This window comes from Nycticebus coucang, chromosome 9, assembly GCF_027406575.1.
Source record: "Nycticebus coucang isolate mNycCou1 chromosome 9, mNycCou1.pri, whole genome shotgun sequence".
Classification (NCBI taxonomy): domain Eukaryota; kingdom Metazoa; phylum Chordata; class Mammalia; order Primates; family Lorisidae; genus Nycticebus; species Nycticebus coucang.
The window spans coordinates 51,073,679-51,090,225 of NC_069788.1; the positions used below are offsets into that span (position 1 = coordinate 51,073,679).

The 16,547-nt window shown below is 37.2% G+C and overlaps 1 protein-coding gene across 1 annotated transcript; it reads left to right on the top strand.

Annotated features, from left to right (window-relative positions):
- The first annotated feature begins 1,684 nt into the window (after positions 1-1,684).
- Positions 1,685-15,757, top strand: SCAND3 (SCAN domain containing 3). Its single transcript, XM_053603684.1, has 4 exons — positions 1,685-2,802; positions 8,140-8,287; positions 11,035-12,524; positions 13,580-15,757. Exons 1-4 carry the CDS (start codon positions 2,383-2,385, stop codon positions 15,491-15,493), a joined length of 3,972 nt encoding a protein of 1,323 aa, XP_053459659.1. The 5' UTR covers positions 1,685-2,382; the 3' UTR covers positions 15,494-15,757.
- The last annotated feature ends 790 nt before the right edge of the window (positions 15,758-16,547 follow it).

Consider the following 16,547-nt stretch of genomic DNA (forward strand, 5'->3'; position numbering starts at 1 on the left):
ACACAAAATTAGATGTGGACACTGTAAGGCTTAGATGATACATCAGAGCATATATCCCTTTGGGGTACAGATCTTTTGGCAACATCTACCAAATTAATCTCTACCTCGGCAACTTTTTTTCCAAAAAGTCTTCTACAGAAATATTTAAAAATCAAAATATATGTATAAGAATGTTCTTTGCAAAATTTTGCAATACCAGAAATTTGGAAATATGCCAGTTTATATAACTGAAATAATATTCAGCCACTAAAAAGAATGGGATAGAAGTGTGTACTGACATGTTGGCTTGACCAAACCCCAGCAACTTGCTGAATCGTTATGTCTAAAACGATTTGATGTTCGTATATTATAATAAGTTACAGTTTGTGAGTTTACATATACATTTTTGAATAGATTGGCCACCAAACTCTTAGCATGAAATGTTTCTGAGAAATGGGATTGGGATCAGGAAACTTTTCACTTGTTATGTTCACTTTTGTAATATTTGGCTTTTTAAAACAAACGTGTATCGCCTTAGTAATTAAAAATGTAAAACTTTAAAACGTTAATGACCTTCAGGACTTAGTCATGCTTGCTCCATATTGACTGCCTACTGTGCTCAGCATGGGTTATCAGCGTTGCAGAAAGTGAAAAGAAGGAGTCATTGGAATCCCTGACTGCAAAGGACCAACAGCTTTTGGAGGGAAACACTGAAGATAAGTGCAACACATCCATCATGGCTAGTAAAATGAATGGGGAGGTTCCATCTAGGTTCTTTGCGGATCTGATGACTTGGGCGCACAAACAAAAATTTTATATACAATTTCATTTGGACCACGGACTCCCAGGGTAATACATTTTTTATTAAAGATTTCCAAAAGAAATGTTATGCCAAAATGTGAGTAATTAATACAGAGACCAAAGCAGAATTAGAGAATGGGGAAGTGAAGCTATTCAATAATTCAACAAATTTTCTTCCAGCATCTGTTGTTTCATATTGAGCGCTCCTAAGGTCTAGACTCTCAGTGGTTCTCAACCTTTCTAATTGCCGCGTTGTTACAAATGGAACACAGGGGTCGCGACTCACAGGTGGAGAACCGCTGGTAGAAGCAGGCTAGGGTGAAGAGGGGTTAGGAATCTCAGGCTGGCACGTGAGAGGGTGCGCTCCCAGACCTCTGGCTGAAGCTGGTTGCTGCTTGAAGGAAACCAGTTTACCACAATTGTATTGTCACAGTTCACAGTGCCAGAAATAGCTGAACTGGGCTACTGCTACTCACTACGGGACAACTTCTTTCTCAATGAGTCTTGGTTTTCCCATCCGTCAAATGGAAAAAATGGACTAGATTTTACGGTTCTTTTTCAAGTTTTACTTATGGTAGCTGGGAAAGAGGTGAATGGTCCGAAATTAACGAGAAAAGGCGAGGGCGGAGGATACAGAATCACCGATTTGGTTGTGGAATTAGCCATGCTCTCCTACGTTTAGTTTCAGGTCGCCCATTGAGGTCTGAGCGCCAAACAGTGGTTTATCACGGTGACGGGAAAACAGAGCAGCAGCCTTAAAACCAGCACCGTTCACACCGTGAAACTCTTTTCACCGAGATGCCAGATAACTTGGTAACTCCGGAATTAGCTGTCTGTAGTTTAAAGAGTACTTGTCTACCCAATATTACCGGTACTGTACGTCCCACTACAACCACTGAGAATGCTGCACCACCTGGAATCCTAGAGCGGACCGGAAGTGAGCGCGGCTCTCTGGGCCCGGCCGGAAACTGTCCGCCCAGCGGCGGTTGTGCTTGTGGAATGCAGTCTCCGCCCGGGAGCATTTTCTCGGTTCATTAGTCTGTGTTGCAGGGAGATTGACTTGCTCAGAGGTGAACACTGTGGTCAGTAGAGGGGAGCGTGTGTGCGGCAACGATCGGGCCTTCTCCTCTGGCAGTTCGTGGTGTGCGAGAAGCCCCTTTTGGTTGCCGACCCCGCCCAGGCTGCTGGGAGCTCCTATCTTCGGGGCGACCCTTCCTCTGCTTGGGCGCGTATGTATATTGATGATACCAGTTTTCCAGTCTTGCAAGCACCCTGCTGCACATTTTGCAGCCTTGCAGTTGAAATAAGTATCACAATTTTCTGTGCTCACTATTTATGGTTTTGTCAGAGGCTGGCTTCACTTTCAATGGAATTGTTCGCGTAACTGTCCTATGCTATTAAGTAAACGAGTTTTTAAAAACTGCTTCTGTAGTTTTCCTGTGTTAACAGTGTTCTCTTATATTGAAAACTTTCCTGACTTAGGACAAAAAAAAAAAAAAGAAAGAAAGAAAGAAAAGAGAAGAAAAGAAAAAAGAGCTCAAATAGAATCACCCATCTGCTTAGACCTCAACTGAAGAGACCCTTTTCAGGCCTAAACTCGGGATGGAGGCAGTTTCTAGGGTCCTTCCGGCCTTGGCTGACCAGGTGTCTGAAGAAGAAGGAGAAATTATCAAAGTGAAGATTAAAGAAGAAGACCATACGTGGGATCAGGAATCCTGCCTACCTAGAAATTTGTCTCATACCAGGGAACTCTCCCGTCAGCGCTTCAGGCAGTTCTGCTATCAGGAGACACCTGGGCCCAGGGAGGCTCTGAGTCAATTGCGGGAACTTTGCTGTCAGTGGCTGAGCCCAGAGATACATACTAAGGAGCAGATCCTGGAATTGTTGGTGCTGGAGCAGTTCTTGACTATCCTGCCTGAGGAGCTCCAAGCTTGGGTGCGGGATCAGAATCCTGGGAGTGGTGAAGAGGCGGTGACTGTGCTAGAAGATTTGGAGAGGGAGCTTGATGACCCTAGACAGCAGGTGAGAAATTGGAGATGCCATCTTCTCTGGAGAACTTGTGTGCATGGGTCCAGAATGGAGTAAGTGGGAGTAATTTCATGCTGGTGACTGCAAACTCTGGTTTGGGACATTGTACTGTAGATGAATAGATTCGTGCTTAGGAGGTAACAATCTCTGTGTAAGTGATAGCTGATCCAAATAAGTAAAGGATTTAAACAAGTGGAAAACTTTGATCTATTCTTTACAAGCAGAAAATATATTTAGTAACTATGAAATTAAAGAAATATTCAGTAGCAGATAAAATTGTATAAAATATTACTAATGTCTTGTGTAGGTATCTCTTCTTAGGGTGCCCACTACTTTTTCCTATATGAAAATAAATTAGTGTAAGAAAAGATGGAATGCTTGCTAGGAGTGACAAATGGAGAAGTAGACTAATTTAGTGGAATTTATCAGGAAACACTAAATCATAAGATCTGGCTGGGTTCTATGATAGGCTCTGTTACACTAATTGGCCATGTAACCTTGGGTATATCACACCTCCTCTAGGGCTTTATTGTCTTCATCTGTACAATGAGATAATGGCATGATTTCCTTAGTTCTTTCCAGTGCCTAGAGTTGTTAGTATATAAAGTGTTTTGAGTCCAGTACTCTTTTAGAAGAATTTTAGACATCTTTTACCATTACACTAGAGTTATTTTTAAGACAGTGTTATTTACCTTCTATGACAGTAATTTTAGAACATTATGGGGATGTTGCCAGACCCCTTTATGTTTATGTAGTGATACTCTCCATACATTTATCTGAACTCTTTTTGAATATGAATACTTTATGTGTACAGTGTGATCTGTTAAAACATGTTTCTGGAATGCAGAATCTTTTAATATGAGATCAGTATGCTGGAAATGAGTCAGTATAATGCCAAAATTGTGCTGGCTTATGCATGAGTTTTCCCAGCAAGTTAATATTTTAGGCCACCAAGTAGGAGCAGCTGAATTCAAAGTATTTGATTATAGCCGAAAGCTGTAAGTCACAAATACATACAACACTACACACAATGCCCATTTGCCCCACATCCTTCCTCTGCCTCTCTTGGCAACAGTCTGTGTATTCAAAGTGCTTATTTACATGGTTCCCTCCCACCTTTGTGCATTTTTTGCTAACCTTTTTTGTATTCCAGAAATGAGCAAGCAAAGAGGTTTTCAAGTGCCACGGAAGCATACTGGTGATAAAATTTCTGCTAGTGAGTATAAAAGAAGAAAAGCTTTAACAAGTGAAGAAAAGCTCAAAATTATCAAATATTTTGAAGAAATGGAAGAACCTGTTACATTGGTTGTGCAACTAGCATAAAGAAGGCAATGTTGTATACCATTAGAAACAATGCTGGGGAAATAAAAGAAAGTTATCTAGCTGGAACAACTGACACAGCTACAAAATCTCGTAGCACAAGGTGTAAAGAAATGGAAGGAATGGAACATTTGTTAACTGTATGGGCTGAGCACCAAACAAAGGAGCAATCAGGTGCAACCTTTCTCAAAATTAAAGAGGAAGCCTTAGCAATATATGGAGATCTTAAGAAAAAAGCTGACAAAATAATAAAACAAAATAAAAACTATATTGGGGAACCGTTTATCACTTAACAGATTGGCAAAAATTCAAAAGCTTGACAACACAGTCTGTTGGCCTGAGAAAACAGGTCCTCTCATATATTACTGGTGGAGTACAAAATGGTTCAGTCCCTACAAGGGGGATTTGGGCACCATCTAACAAACCTATTTATGAATTTACCCTTTGACTCAGCTATGTCACTTTTGGGAATTTACTTTGAAAACTTCTATCTACAAATAAGAAACAACATAGACATAGTTTCTCATTGCAGCATTTATAAAAGCAAAACATATACAACCTTTATATCCATCCATATAAGAGTGATTGAATAAACTATAGTACACCAATATAATGGGATCCTATGCAAACAAAGAATGAAGGGCTAGGCATGGTGGCTCACCCCTGTAATCCTTGCAACTTGGAAGGCTGAGGCAGGAGGATCACTTGAGGCCAGGAGTTTGAGACCAGCCTGGACAACAGTGCGATTCTGTCTCTATAGAAAATAAAAACATTAGCCAGACACAGTGGTATATGCTAGTAGTCTCAGCTACCTGGGAGGGTGAAGCAGGAGGATTGCTTGAGCCCAGGGGTTTGAGGTTACAGTGAACTATGATCATGCCACTTTACTCTGGCCTGGCCAGAGTGAGACCCTGTTAAAAAAAAAAAAAAAAGATATCTAGTTATCTGTGAACTGATTTCTAGGTAATATTTTTATATTAAGTGAACAAAGGAAGGTGTGACCTAGTATATATAATATGAAGAAAAAATATATACAAAAACCCTTGTATTCAATTTGTATGCAGTATAATATAGTGCACACACTAAGTAAATACACATATAATGCACAAGTGTGTATATATGTATGTAACATTTTTAGTTATTTTTACAAAAATAAGCAAAGTAAAGCAGCAATTTAAAAAAGTGGTTTCTTATGGGAGTGGGTGAGAGTAGTATAAGGAAGACTTCTCTGAATATATATTTTGATTTTTTGATACCATGTAAATGGTTTAAGTATTTAAAAATATATGCTAAATTCAAAATGATTAAAGACAAGTAGAAACAAATGAACCCAATTGTATATCAAGTTAATAACATAATAACAAGATTTCAGGTGACTTGAACATGGTATTCTGACTATGCTCTTGGTGACATTCTGTCTATGGATGGATATATAAACCTGCAAAGGCAAACTGAATTTTACTTAGTATATTATTAAAAGTACTCTACAGCACAAATAATTCTAAAACTATTTTGTTTATGGTAGGGTAAAGTCAATGTATACATAACCTGACATTGTTTTGAACTTTTTTTCTTTGTGGGAGGAGGAGATGCAAATATGGAATGTGGAAAGGTGAAACCATGTGGTGAAATTGAATAAAATTCATGATATTTTAGAAAATATATTTACTAACCTTATTAACAATGAGCCTACCTACTACCCAGTCTTTGTTACTAAACATTGTTGCCCTCTACAATGAATCAGGACTTCTTGGGGGAAAAAAAAATATTTGAAACCAGGTCTGGGATAGGGAACATACAATGTTGGCCTTGAATTTGTTTATTGTTTATTTCTGGATATGCTAAAAAGTCTAGTGGGGTCATGTCAAAAGGAGCCAGGTCAAAGGGGCTCCCACTGCCCAAATTTGAGACATTCTGAGTGTCAAATGGATTGAATTATAAATTACGTCTATAGCAATTTAAAAACCCAGACATATAAAAGAAGAGGGACAGAAAACTCTTTACTGAAAATTGCTGCTTATAATTGTAGACGGAATTACAGAAATAAGTAGTCACCATTTTGTAACCTCTAGTATAAAAATGGATTCAGACAAGATCATGAAAGCTAAATCCATTGGGAAATAGGATATTTACATTGTTCCAAATTGTTATTCAGTAGCTGACTTATTAATTACAGTAGGACAAAAGTGTTCTGAGTTAGATATAGTGGTCACTACCGTAAACAAATGATCAAATTTAGCATTGAAATAACAATGAAATAACCTGAAATAACCTGACAGAATATGCTTTGTAATGTGACACAAAGAGTATACATCACATATATTCTTTAAAAAATGTCTAACTAGAATCTACTTGTGAAGAACAATCATACAAATGCCTAATGTGGGATATTCTATAAGACAACTGACTCTGACTCTTTACAATTTAATGTCATTTTATTTTATTTTAATTTGTTTACTTTTCAAGACAGAGTCTCACTTTGTCACCCTTGGTAGAGTGCCATGGCGTCAGAGCTCACAGCAACCTCAAACTCTTGGGTTCAAGTGATCCTCTTGCCTCAGTCTTCCAAGTAGCTGGGACTAAAGAAAGGCGCCACCACAATGCCTGGCTATTTTTTTAGAGACGAGGTCTGGCTCTTGCTCAGGCTGGTCTTGAATTCGTGAGCTCAAGCAATCTACCTGCCTTGGCCTCACAGAGTGTTAGGATTACAGGCCTTAGCTACCACATTCGGCCTTTAATATCATTTTTAAAAAGCAGGGATTAAAAGGAGCAAAAGAGATATAACTAAAAACCACACATAGGCTCGGCGCCTGTAGCTCAGTGGCTAGGGCACTGGCCACATGCGCTGGGACTGGCGGGTTCGAACCTGGCCCGGGCCTGCCAAACAACAATGACAACTACAACAACAGCAACAAAAAGTAGCCGGCATTGTGGTGGGCACCTGTAGTCCCAGCTACTTGAGAGGTTGAGGCAAGAGAATCGCTTAAGCCCAAGAGTTTGAGGTTGCTGTGAGCTGTGATGTCATAGCACTCTGCTGAGGTTGACATAGTGAGATTCTGTATCAATCAATCAATAAATAAATAAAAACCGTGTATAAGCACTGATTGGATCATAATTTTTTTAAAACCCATGATATATATTTTAGGGACAATAGGGAAATTATAAATCATATGCTATATGATTAATGTAAGGAAAGGATAATATTTTCTTTTCCACCTAACACAGTTATCTAAGTTGGTTGGCTTTTTATTTTTCTCCCATCTATAACACACTGGGCTAATGTTTTCCACATTTGATCTGGAACAACTGTCAAATTCCTTCCTGGGTTAAACAGCTCATTGGTCTTGATCAGGTAATTTGCATCACCCCCTTCAATCATCCCCCAAATAGCTACTTTCTTAACCATACTGAAATTTACAGTTTTCTTTCAATTATCACAATTTAGAAGAAATAGTTTTAATGTATTTTCATTGTTCTTTCTTTCTTTCTTTTTTTTTTTTTTTGTAGAGACAGAGTCTCACTTTATGGCCCTCGGTAGAGTGCCACGGCATCACACAGCTCACAGCAACCTCCAATTCCTGGGCTTAAGCAATTCTCTTGCCTCAGCCTCCCAAGTAGCTGGGACTACAGGCGCTTGCCACAACGCCCAGCTATTTTTTGGTTGCAGTTCAGCCGGGGCCGGGTGTGAACCCGCCACCCTCGATATATGGGGCCAGTGCCTTGCTGACTGAGCCACAGGCGCCACCCTTCATTGTTATTTCTAAAAACAGAAATCAAAGGGACAAATACCAACTCCTGTCCAATAGAGACAATCAGTTTCTGGATTTATTAGTCCTAGCATTTTTCATTTCTTATTCTGTCTTTCACTCCTTTTAAGAATTCAGTGAAGACTGATTTTTCTTATTCTTCTTCCATTCTATTTTAAAGGGAACATATTTTGAGTTTTAGAACATATTTATGACATATCATAATTATTTACATTGATTACCAAACGTACCTATTTGTCTCCAGGTCCCACAAAGCATGCATGGGCAGGAAGTTCCTATGGAAGAAATGACTCCTCCAGATTCTGCAAAGGAATCCTCAGGTGCCCAGCTCCAGTTTATGGAAGACAGAATGGAATGTGAATCTCCTGAGCCACACTCATTTCAAGATAATGGTAAGAATAATTTAATTCTGGGAAAAAGAGTTAGACTTGGGAGGAGGGGGTCTAGTCCTTGTAAAGTATCAAACCCCATTCCATTTCAGATTCTACTGAGTATAGCTGAAGGAACAGTCAACCAGTATAGCATAATGCTATTAAAGGAGCTAAATTAAACAGCCAAGTAATCATGTCAAAATTAGTTGAACACAGTATTTCCCATGAATACTTTGCAATGTAGTTAATAAGTAAATGTGGATAAATCAGGGATGCCTTTATATGTAAATATTGAGCACTTGTCAGTTTGGTTATAGACCCTGTTACTTAGAATCTGAATGTCTTTTTGTTGTATTGTTCCCTTAATCATCATCTAGTGTTCATCTTTGTCTTTTTTTACTTTTGTTTCTTTAAATCCACTGTGTCTGCAAATAAAATTGTGGACCCTCCTTTCTTCTAATTTTCATTTGCCTGAAATATTGTTTTCCAAACCTTCACCCTGAGAATAGGTCCCATTACCATAGCCTCTGCCTCCAATTTTTGGTCATATAATGGCTGTGTAAGACTTGGAAATACCATTTAGAAATCCACCAAAGAATATGGAATTTCTGAAGTCTATGTCCCTTAGCATTCTATGGTCTGTTAATGTTATAATGTGTAATGGAGGTGGAAGCACAGGCTTGCCTGGTTCTGGAGAACCTGTCTTTTCCAAAAAAGTGGTAAGTGTAATGAATACAATGTTTTTCTCTTCTTATAGCATTGAATTCCCTATTTTCTGCTTATTCTAAACTTATTAATATTGCATCTGCTTACTTCTAGGGCTCATATTCTTCTGGTTCTCATTTACATTCCCCTATATTCTTCTTCTCTTCCAAATTCATCCCTGTTTACTTTCCTTTGCTGCATACAGCTCCATAGTATGGCATAAAATGGATCAGCTTGGAAAGAAATTGTTCAGTCACATTTAGAGGTAGCACTTACCATGAGTATTGTCATTATTATTGATTATTATTAATCAATAAATTTGTATTGCACACTTTTGAATGTAGGTATATGTTAGATAACAGGAAAGATACTGGAGAAGTGAGTATTATCTGATTTTTTAGAAACTCACAATCTTGCTAGATCTACTTATGAAACAGTTAAAGAAGGAAGTATTACTAACTTGTGTTATGAATAGATTATGTTTTTCAGGAAAGGAGAAGTCACTGTGACTTTAAATTTAATGATAAAGGAGATCTTTTTTTTTTTTTTGTAGAGACAGAGTCTCACTGTACCGCCCTCGGTAGAGTGCCGTGGCTTCACACGGCTCACAGCAACCTCTACTCTTGGGCTTAGAGCGATTCTCTTGCCTCAGCCTCCCAAGCAGCTGGGACTGGGTGGTGCCTGTGGCTCAAAGGAGTAGGGCGCCAGCCCCATATGCCGGAGGTGGCAGGTTCAAACCTAGCCCTGGCCAAAAACTGCAAAAAAAAAAAAGAAAGAAAGAAAAACCAAGCAGCTGGGACTACAGGCACCTACCACAACGCCTGGCTATTTTTTTGTTGCAGTTTGGCCAGGGCTGGGTTTGAACCCACACACCCTCAGCATATGGGGCCAGTGCCCTACTCACTGAGCCACAGGCACACCCCAATTAAGGAGATCTTATTGTAACAGTTGAGAGTTAAGTGAGGCCAAAACAGTAACATGTTATTAATTTTAATATAGTTGGGAAATTGTGAATATTTGGGATGATTTAAATTCATTAGTTTAGTATTTGGTATGCAAATTGCTAGTATAAACAGTGCTGACTTGAGAGAAAGTATTTTTTCCAAGCAGCTATAAGGCTGTTTGGAAATGACATGTTAATTTGACTTTTTAAAATGTTTCCTTAAGACTTAGTAAGTTAAGTTTGAAGTTTCTGTTATTATGACTATTTTAAACATATTAAATATGCTAAGTCAGAGATTTTTCGCTAGACACATTCACTACTCTTATATTATTAAAATTAGTAATGAAGATATTTGCGTTGAGTTTGTACTTTCACAGGCCAAAAGGGAACTGATATAAATAATTATATTGAATGTAAGCCCAAAATGTTGATGTATCAGCTAACCTGACTGAATAAAACAGAAAATGTGGTATAGTCTGAAGATTTAAAAAAACTATTTTTGTATTGCTGAGGCTTCTATAGCCACAACAATGTTCTTTTGTGATTAATAAATACAAACATTAATTTGCATCCTGTTTTAGGTCAAATAATGCTGTGAGGTTAAACCTGCATACCGCTCCTAGCTTTCTACCTTTTTTTTTTTTTTTGAGACAGTCTTAGTATGTCACCCTCAGTAGAGTGCCGTAGCATCATAGCTCACAGCAACCTCAAACTCTTGGGGTTAAGCAATTCTCTTGCCTCAGCCTCCCAAGTAGCTGGGACTACAGGCATCGGCCACAATGCCCGGCTATTTTTTTGTTGCAGCTGTCATTGTTGGTTTTCAGGCCCAGGCCAGGCTCAAACCTGCCAGCTTAGGTGCATGTGGTGGCGCCATAACTACTGTGCTGCAGGTGCCGAGCCTAGCTTTCTACTTTTTAATGTATCAGAACATTTTGTTCCTGGCTGGAGTTCTCCATTCACCATCTGTTGGTTCCAACAAGGTTGGACTCCCAGAGCAAAATGGTATCCTCCTTTTATATCCATAGCTCCTTCTACCCTAAGCTCTGCTGGTTACTTGTGCAATGTATGTATTTTAGATTATATTTCCAAATACCTAATTGCTCTTTCTTTAATATTTTAGGGTCATTTTTGTGGCTTTCCATGATGTCTCAGAGCATGGGTGATGATAACCTCAGTAGCTTAGATACTAATGAAGCAGAAATTGAACCAGAAAACATGAGAGAAAAGTTCTTCAGAAGCTTAGCAGTATTACTGGAAAATAAAAGTAATAATACTAAGATATTTTCTAAAGCAAAGTACTGTCAATTGATAAGGGAAGTGAAAGAGGCCAAAGCTAAGGCAAAAAAGGAATCAGTTGACTACCGTCGCTTGGCTAGATTTGATGTGATCCTTGTGCAAGGAAATGAAAAACTGATTGAGGCTATAAATGGGGAAACAGATAAAATACGGTATTACTTACACAGTGAGGACTTATTTGACATTCTGCATGATACACATCTCAGCATTGGACATGGTGGACGTACTCGCATGGAAAAAGAGCTACAAGCAAAATACAAGAACATCACAAAAGAAGTTATAATGCTATACCTGACACTATGTAAGCCATGCCAACAGAAAAATTCAAAACTCAAGAAAGTTCTAACATCAAAACCAATTAAGGAAGTTAATTCAAGATGCCAAGTAGATCTTATAGACATGCAATCAAATCCTGATGGCGAGTATAAATTTATTATGCATTATCAAGACCTTCATACAAAATTAAGTTTTTTGCGGTCATTAAAATCTAAAAGGCCTAAGGAAGTCGTACATGCTCTTTTAGATATTTTTACAATTATTGGAGTGCCTAGTGTTCTACAATCCAACAATGGAAGGGAATTTTCAAGTCAGATTGTCAGTGAACTCAGTAATATTTGGCCAGAACTAAAAATTGTCCATGGGAAGCCTCGGACCTGCCAAAGCCAAAGTCCTACAGAACAAATTAATGAGGATATCAAAAAGAGGATTTTCTCTTGGATGCAAACTAACAACTCTTCACACTGGGCTGCATTTTTGTGGTTCATTCAGATGACCCAAAACCGACCTTATCACAGAGGCATGCAGCAGACTCCATGTGAAGGTACATTTATCTCTGAAGCTAAACTGGGTCTGTCCCACTCTCAATTAACAGAAGAACTTGTTGCCAGCCTGCACACAGAAAATGATCAGGCTGAAAAAGAGTTTGAAAATACTCTCAGAGCCCAATATGAAGAAAACTTTGAGATAGGAACAGATAGTAGTGATTTTGAAGATAATCTTTCTGTTCCTCCCAAGGTTGCTGGAAAAAACCCTCCTGAGAACAGACTGAGATTTTTGTCCTGTGTAGTTTGTGAAAAAGAATGCACAGGTGCTAATCGTTGCATATCATGTGATGGAAATGTACATGCAATATGTGGAGTGCCATCTCTACAAGAGACTGAAGGCTGTGGTCACCAGATAACTTGTAGTCTTTGCTATGAAACCAGTGCAGTGAAAAGGAAACATGATGAGATTCAAAGAGGCTTGCCTGTTAAACCTTTCAAAATGTTAAAGCCATCAGAGACACCCTTTTCAAGAGATAAAGTAAAAGACTGGGTAAGAGTTTGAGTATGTGCTCTAGATGAATGCAGAGGAAGGGCCTCATTACACTTTACTGTGATTATGATGAATCAGAATTATTTAACAAGGTATATAAAAGTACATTTTGACTGCCTTGGATATATTTTTCCCAAAGAAAGGCCAATTACTTTTAGGACCACCTCCTCTTTTTTTAAGTTGGAATTTGTAACTTTGAATGCTTCCTTCTCTATTGTTCCAGAGTGATGAATAGTATCTCTTTTACTCCTTTCTGATGTCAGGCCTTTCTTAGGGAACTGAGAGAGCTAAGATTGAGGTGATGAATAGTATATATGATTGTATGTTTCTATACAAGAAGTACAAATTTGGAAATAGATGAAATTAATATAACTTCATTTCAATTGTATGAGTTTGAGTGATGAGGCAAGCCAAGAAAGGACATGTTGAGTCTGGAGGGGGCTAAATTTGATTGGGAAGATATGGATTAGTGTTGGAAAAGGGTTCAATTTTAGTGTTTAAATGGAAAGCATGAGATAAAACCAAAAGAGATTTTAAATCCTTAGGCTTTATGCAGTAATGGATAATGTTTTGAAATATGGAGGTTATACATGATTTAGGCCAACAGTTCTCTAAGTGTGATCTGCAGACCAGTGCTGGCTTGAAATTTATTTTTACCATTCCATGATGAGTTAAGTATAAAAATTGATAGAAGTATTTAGAAACATTTACAACAGTTTGACATTGCTTCAACATCCAAGTATGCGATTAATGGATCCATCTTACAGATCTAGTTAGGTGTTTTTAAACTCTCAAGGTGAGTGACATGTTGTGGGAGTTACACACACTAGTCATATACAATAGATTCACATTGCAATGTGTGATTTTTTATGCTTAGTTTATCAGCAATAACCCAAAAGTATACAATCCGGAGAAAATGTAAGCATGTATTTTTACAACTTGATTTTAAAATAATCTTTCTTTTTTAATTGAGTCTAATTTTTAATTTGTGGTTTAACATTAGCTAAAGGAAGGAAGTACAATTTGTGTTAATTGTTTTTAATCTTAATTTGCAGATGATGAAACAAGCTTCACTGGACTTTTTTGTCAAGAAAAGACATAACTTTTCTGAATACAGCAGTAGTAATAAAAGAAATGGTCATAGAAGTCATCCTGATGAAGGGAAAGCCAAAAGAGTTCATACTAGTTTTACTCGGAAATATGACCCTTCATATATTGAGTTTGGTTTTGTAGCTGTAATTGATGGTGACATACTAAAACCACAGTGTATTATTTGTGGAGATGTACTGGCAAATGAGGCAATGAAACCATCAAAACTTAAGCGACATTTATATTCAAAACATAAAGAAGTAAGTTCACAACCAAAAGAATTCTTTCAAAGAAAGAGTAGTGAATTAAAAATTCAACCAAAACAGGTATTCAACGTTTCTCATATAAACATTAGTGCTTTGCGGGCTTCGTATAAAGTAGCGCTTCCGGTTGCTAAGTCTAAAACACCTTACACAATTGCCGAGACACTAGTGAAAGACTGCATCAAAGAAGTTTGCTTGGAAATGTTAGGTGAATCTGCAGCAAAGAAGGTAGCTCAAGTGCCACTTTCCAATGACACCATAGCTCGACGTATTCAGGAACTGGCTAATGATATGGAAGACCAACTCATAGAACAAATCAAGTTAGCAAAGTATTTTTCATTGCAACTCGATGAATGCCGAGATATTGCTAACATGATAATTCTCTTAGTCTATGTTAGGTTTGAACACGATGATGATATAAAAGAAGAGTTCTTTTTTTCAGCCTCTTTACCTACAAATACAACTAGCTCAGAACTGTATGAAGCCGTGAGGAATTACATTGTTAACAAATGTGGTTTGGAATTTAGGTTTTGTGTAGGAGTATGTTCTGATGGTGCAGCATCAATGACAGGAAAACATTCTGAAGTGGTTACCCAGATTAAGGAACTTGCACCAGAATGTAAGACAACACATTACTTCATTCATCGTGAAAGTCTTGCTATGAAAAAAGTGTCGGCTGACCTAAATAGTGTGCTTACTGACATAGTAAAAATTGTGAATTATGTAAAATCCAATGCCTTAAATTCAAGATTATTTTCTTTATTATGTGATAATATGGAAGCTGATCATAAGCAATTGTTACTGCATGCTGAGATACGGTGGTTATCACAGGGAAAAGTTCTGTCAAGAATGTTTGAAATACGAAATGAACTCTTAGTGTTTCTGCAAGGCAAGAAACCTGTTTGGTCCCAACTTTTTAAAGATGTAAATTGGACAGCCAGACTTGCTTATTTGTCTGATATCTTCAGTATTTTTAATGATCTCAATGCTTCTATGCAAGGAAAGAATGCAACATGTTTTTCAATGGCTGATAAGATTGAAGGACAAAAACAAAAGTTAGAAGTTTGGAAAAATAGAATTTCTACAGATTGTTACGACATGTTCCATAATTTAACAACAATTATCAATGAAGTAGGTACTGATCTTGATATTGTATATCTGCAAAAAGTTATTAGTGAACATCTTACCAATTTGTTAGAATGTTTTGAATTTTATTTTCCATCAAAAGAAGATCCACGCATAGGAAATTTATGGATCCAAAATCCATTTCTTTCATCAAAAGATAATTTAAATTTAACTGTAACTCTACGGGATAATTTGTTGAAGCTGGCTACTGATGAAGGATTGAAAATGCATTTTGAAAATACGGCATCACTTCCTTCATTTTGGATAAAAGTTAAAAATGAATATCCCGAGCTTTCAGAGATTGCTTTAAAATCTCTTCTTTTATTCCCCTCAACATACCTCTGTGAGACTGGGTTCTCCACATTAAGTGTTATTAAAACAAAACACAGAAACAGTTTAAATATACATTATCCCCTGAGAGTAGCATTGTCATCAATCCAACCTAGATTGGACAAATTGACAAGCAAGAAGCAAGCTCACTTATCACATTAAAAATTTTAAATATTAATATATAAGTTGTTCGTTCAAAGTATACATATGAGCATTTAGCAGAAGAAATTTATTTCACTTTAAACTTTCATACATAAAGTATGAAAAGTTGTAAGTAAAATAGGCAATTCTCTAAATTGCCTATATGTACACTTTCAATGAAGAATGTGTACAGATTTTATAATTCTTTTGTTTTTCTTGTTGTATTGTTATATTATTAAACATAATCTTATATATGTTGGTTCTAATATTAAAATATTTGGTCTTGTATTTTTTTATGTCTTTTTTATTTTTGTATTTTATTGGCATGTTAAGAAATTGTAGGACAACTTTAGGATAGGGAATGATTTGTTTAAAATGCAGACTAAGTCAGTAAATGGAAGGGAATCAGTGAGGTCAAGGAGATATTATAATAAGTTTGTTAAGCTGATCCAGGGTGGTTAGATTGGGCATTGATGTTAAGTTTGGTAGAAGCATGCTTAGACGGTGTTGCGTAAGTGGGTGAAATGGAGAGTAACACTTATCTTGTAATGGTACTACAGCTTTGGATTCACGTTAATAAATTCTGATTTCATAAGAGTTGGAGATTGGGCTATAAGGACAAGTTTATGTTAGAAAGTTTTTAGACCTTGCTTGAACTGATTGCCTTTTATGTACTCTGGGAAAAAAACGTCTTAAGCTGAATTAAAAACCTCTATTATTGTTTGAAAGTGATTCAGAAAATTCCCACACATATCTGTTCTTGTGTCTGTGTACTCACTTAGAATGACTGAAAAGAAATATATTAGCACAAGGCAGGTTCTTTAGGGTAAACACATAGAATCCTTGAAGAAAATAATGTTTTTTTTTCCTCGACAGGGTAGCAACTTATAGAAAGTGCTTCTTTTCAAAGAAATGTAACATTCAAAGTTGAAGAAAGGAAAGGTGTTTAGTGATACAAAATATCTCTAATAACTTAACCTTTTGATAAAAAGTTCCAAAAATACCAAAAACCTTTTAAAGTGGAACAAATTGTACATATTTAGTCCTAAAATCTCAGCTGGGTTAGGTTTTACTA

What these genes read in the sequence shown, in the direction of transcription:
- SCAND3 (XM_053603684.1), top strand. Translation starts at nt 2,383, where the DNA reads ATGGAGGCAGTTTCTAGGGTCCTTCCGGCCTTGGCTGACCAGGTGTCT. An exon ending in TTGATGACCCTAGACAGCAG is followed by an intron (nt 2,803 to 8,139) that starts GTGAGAAATTGG and finishes ATTTGTCTCCAG; the next exon opens with GTCCCACAAAGCATGCATGG. An exon ending in ACACTCATTTCAAGATAATG is followed by an intron (nt 8,288 to 11,034) that starts GTAAGAATAATT and finishes TTAATATTTTAG; the next exon opens with GGTCATTTTTGTGGCTTTCC.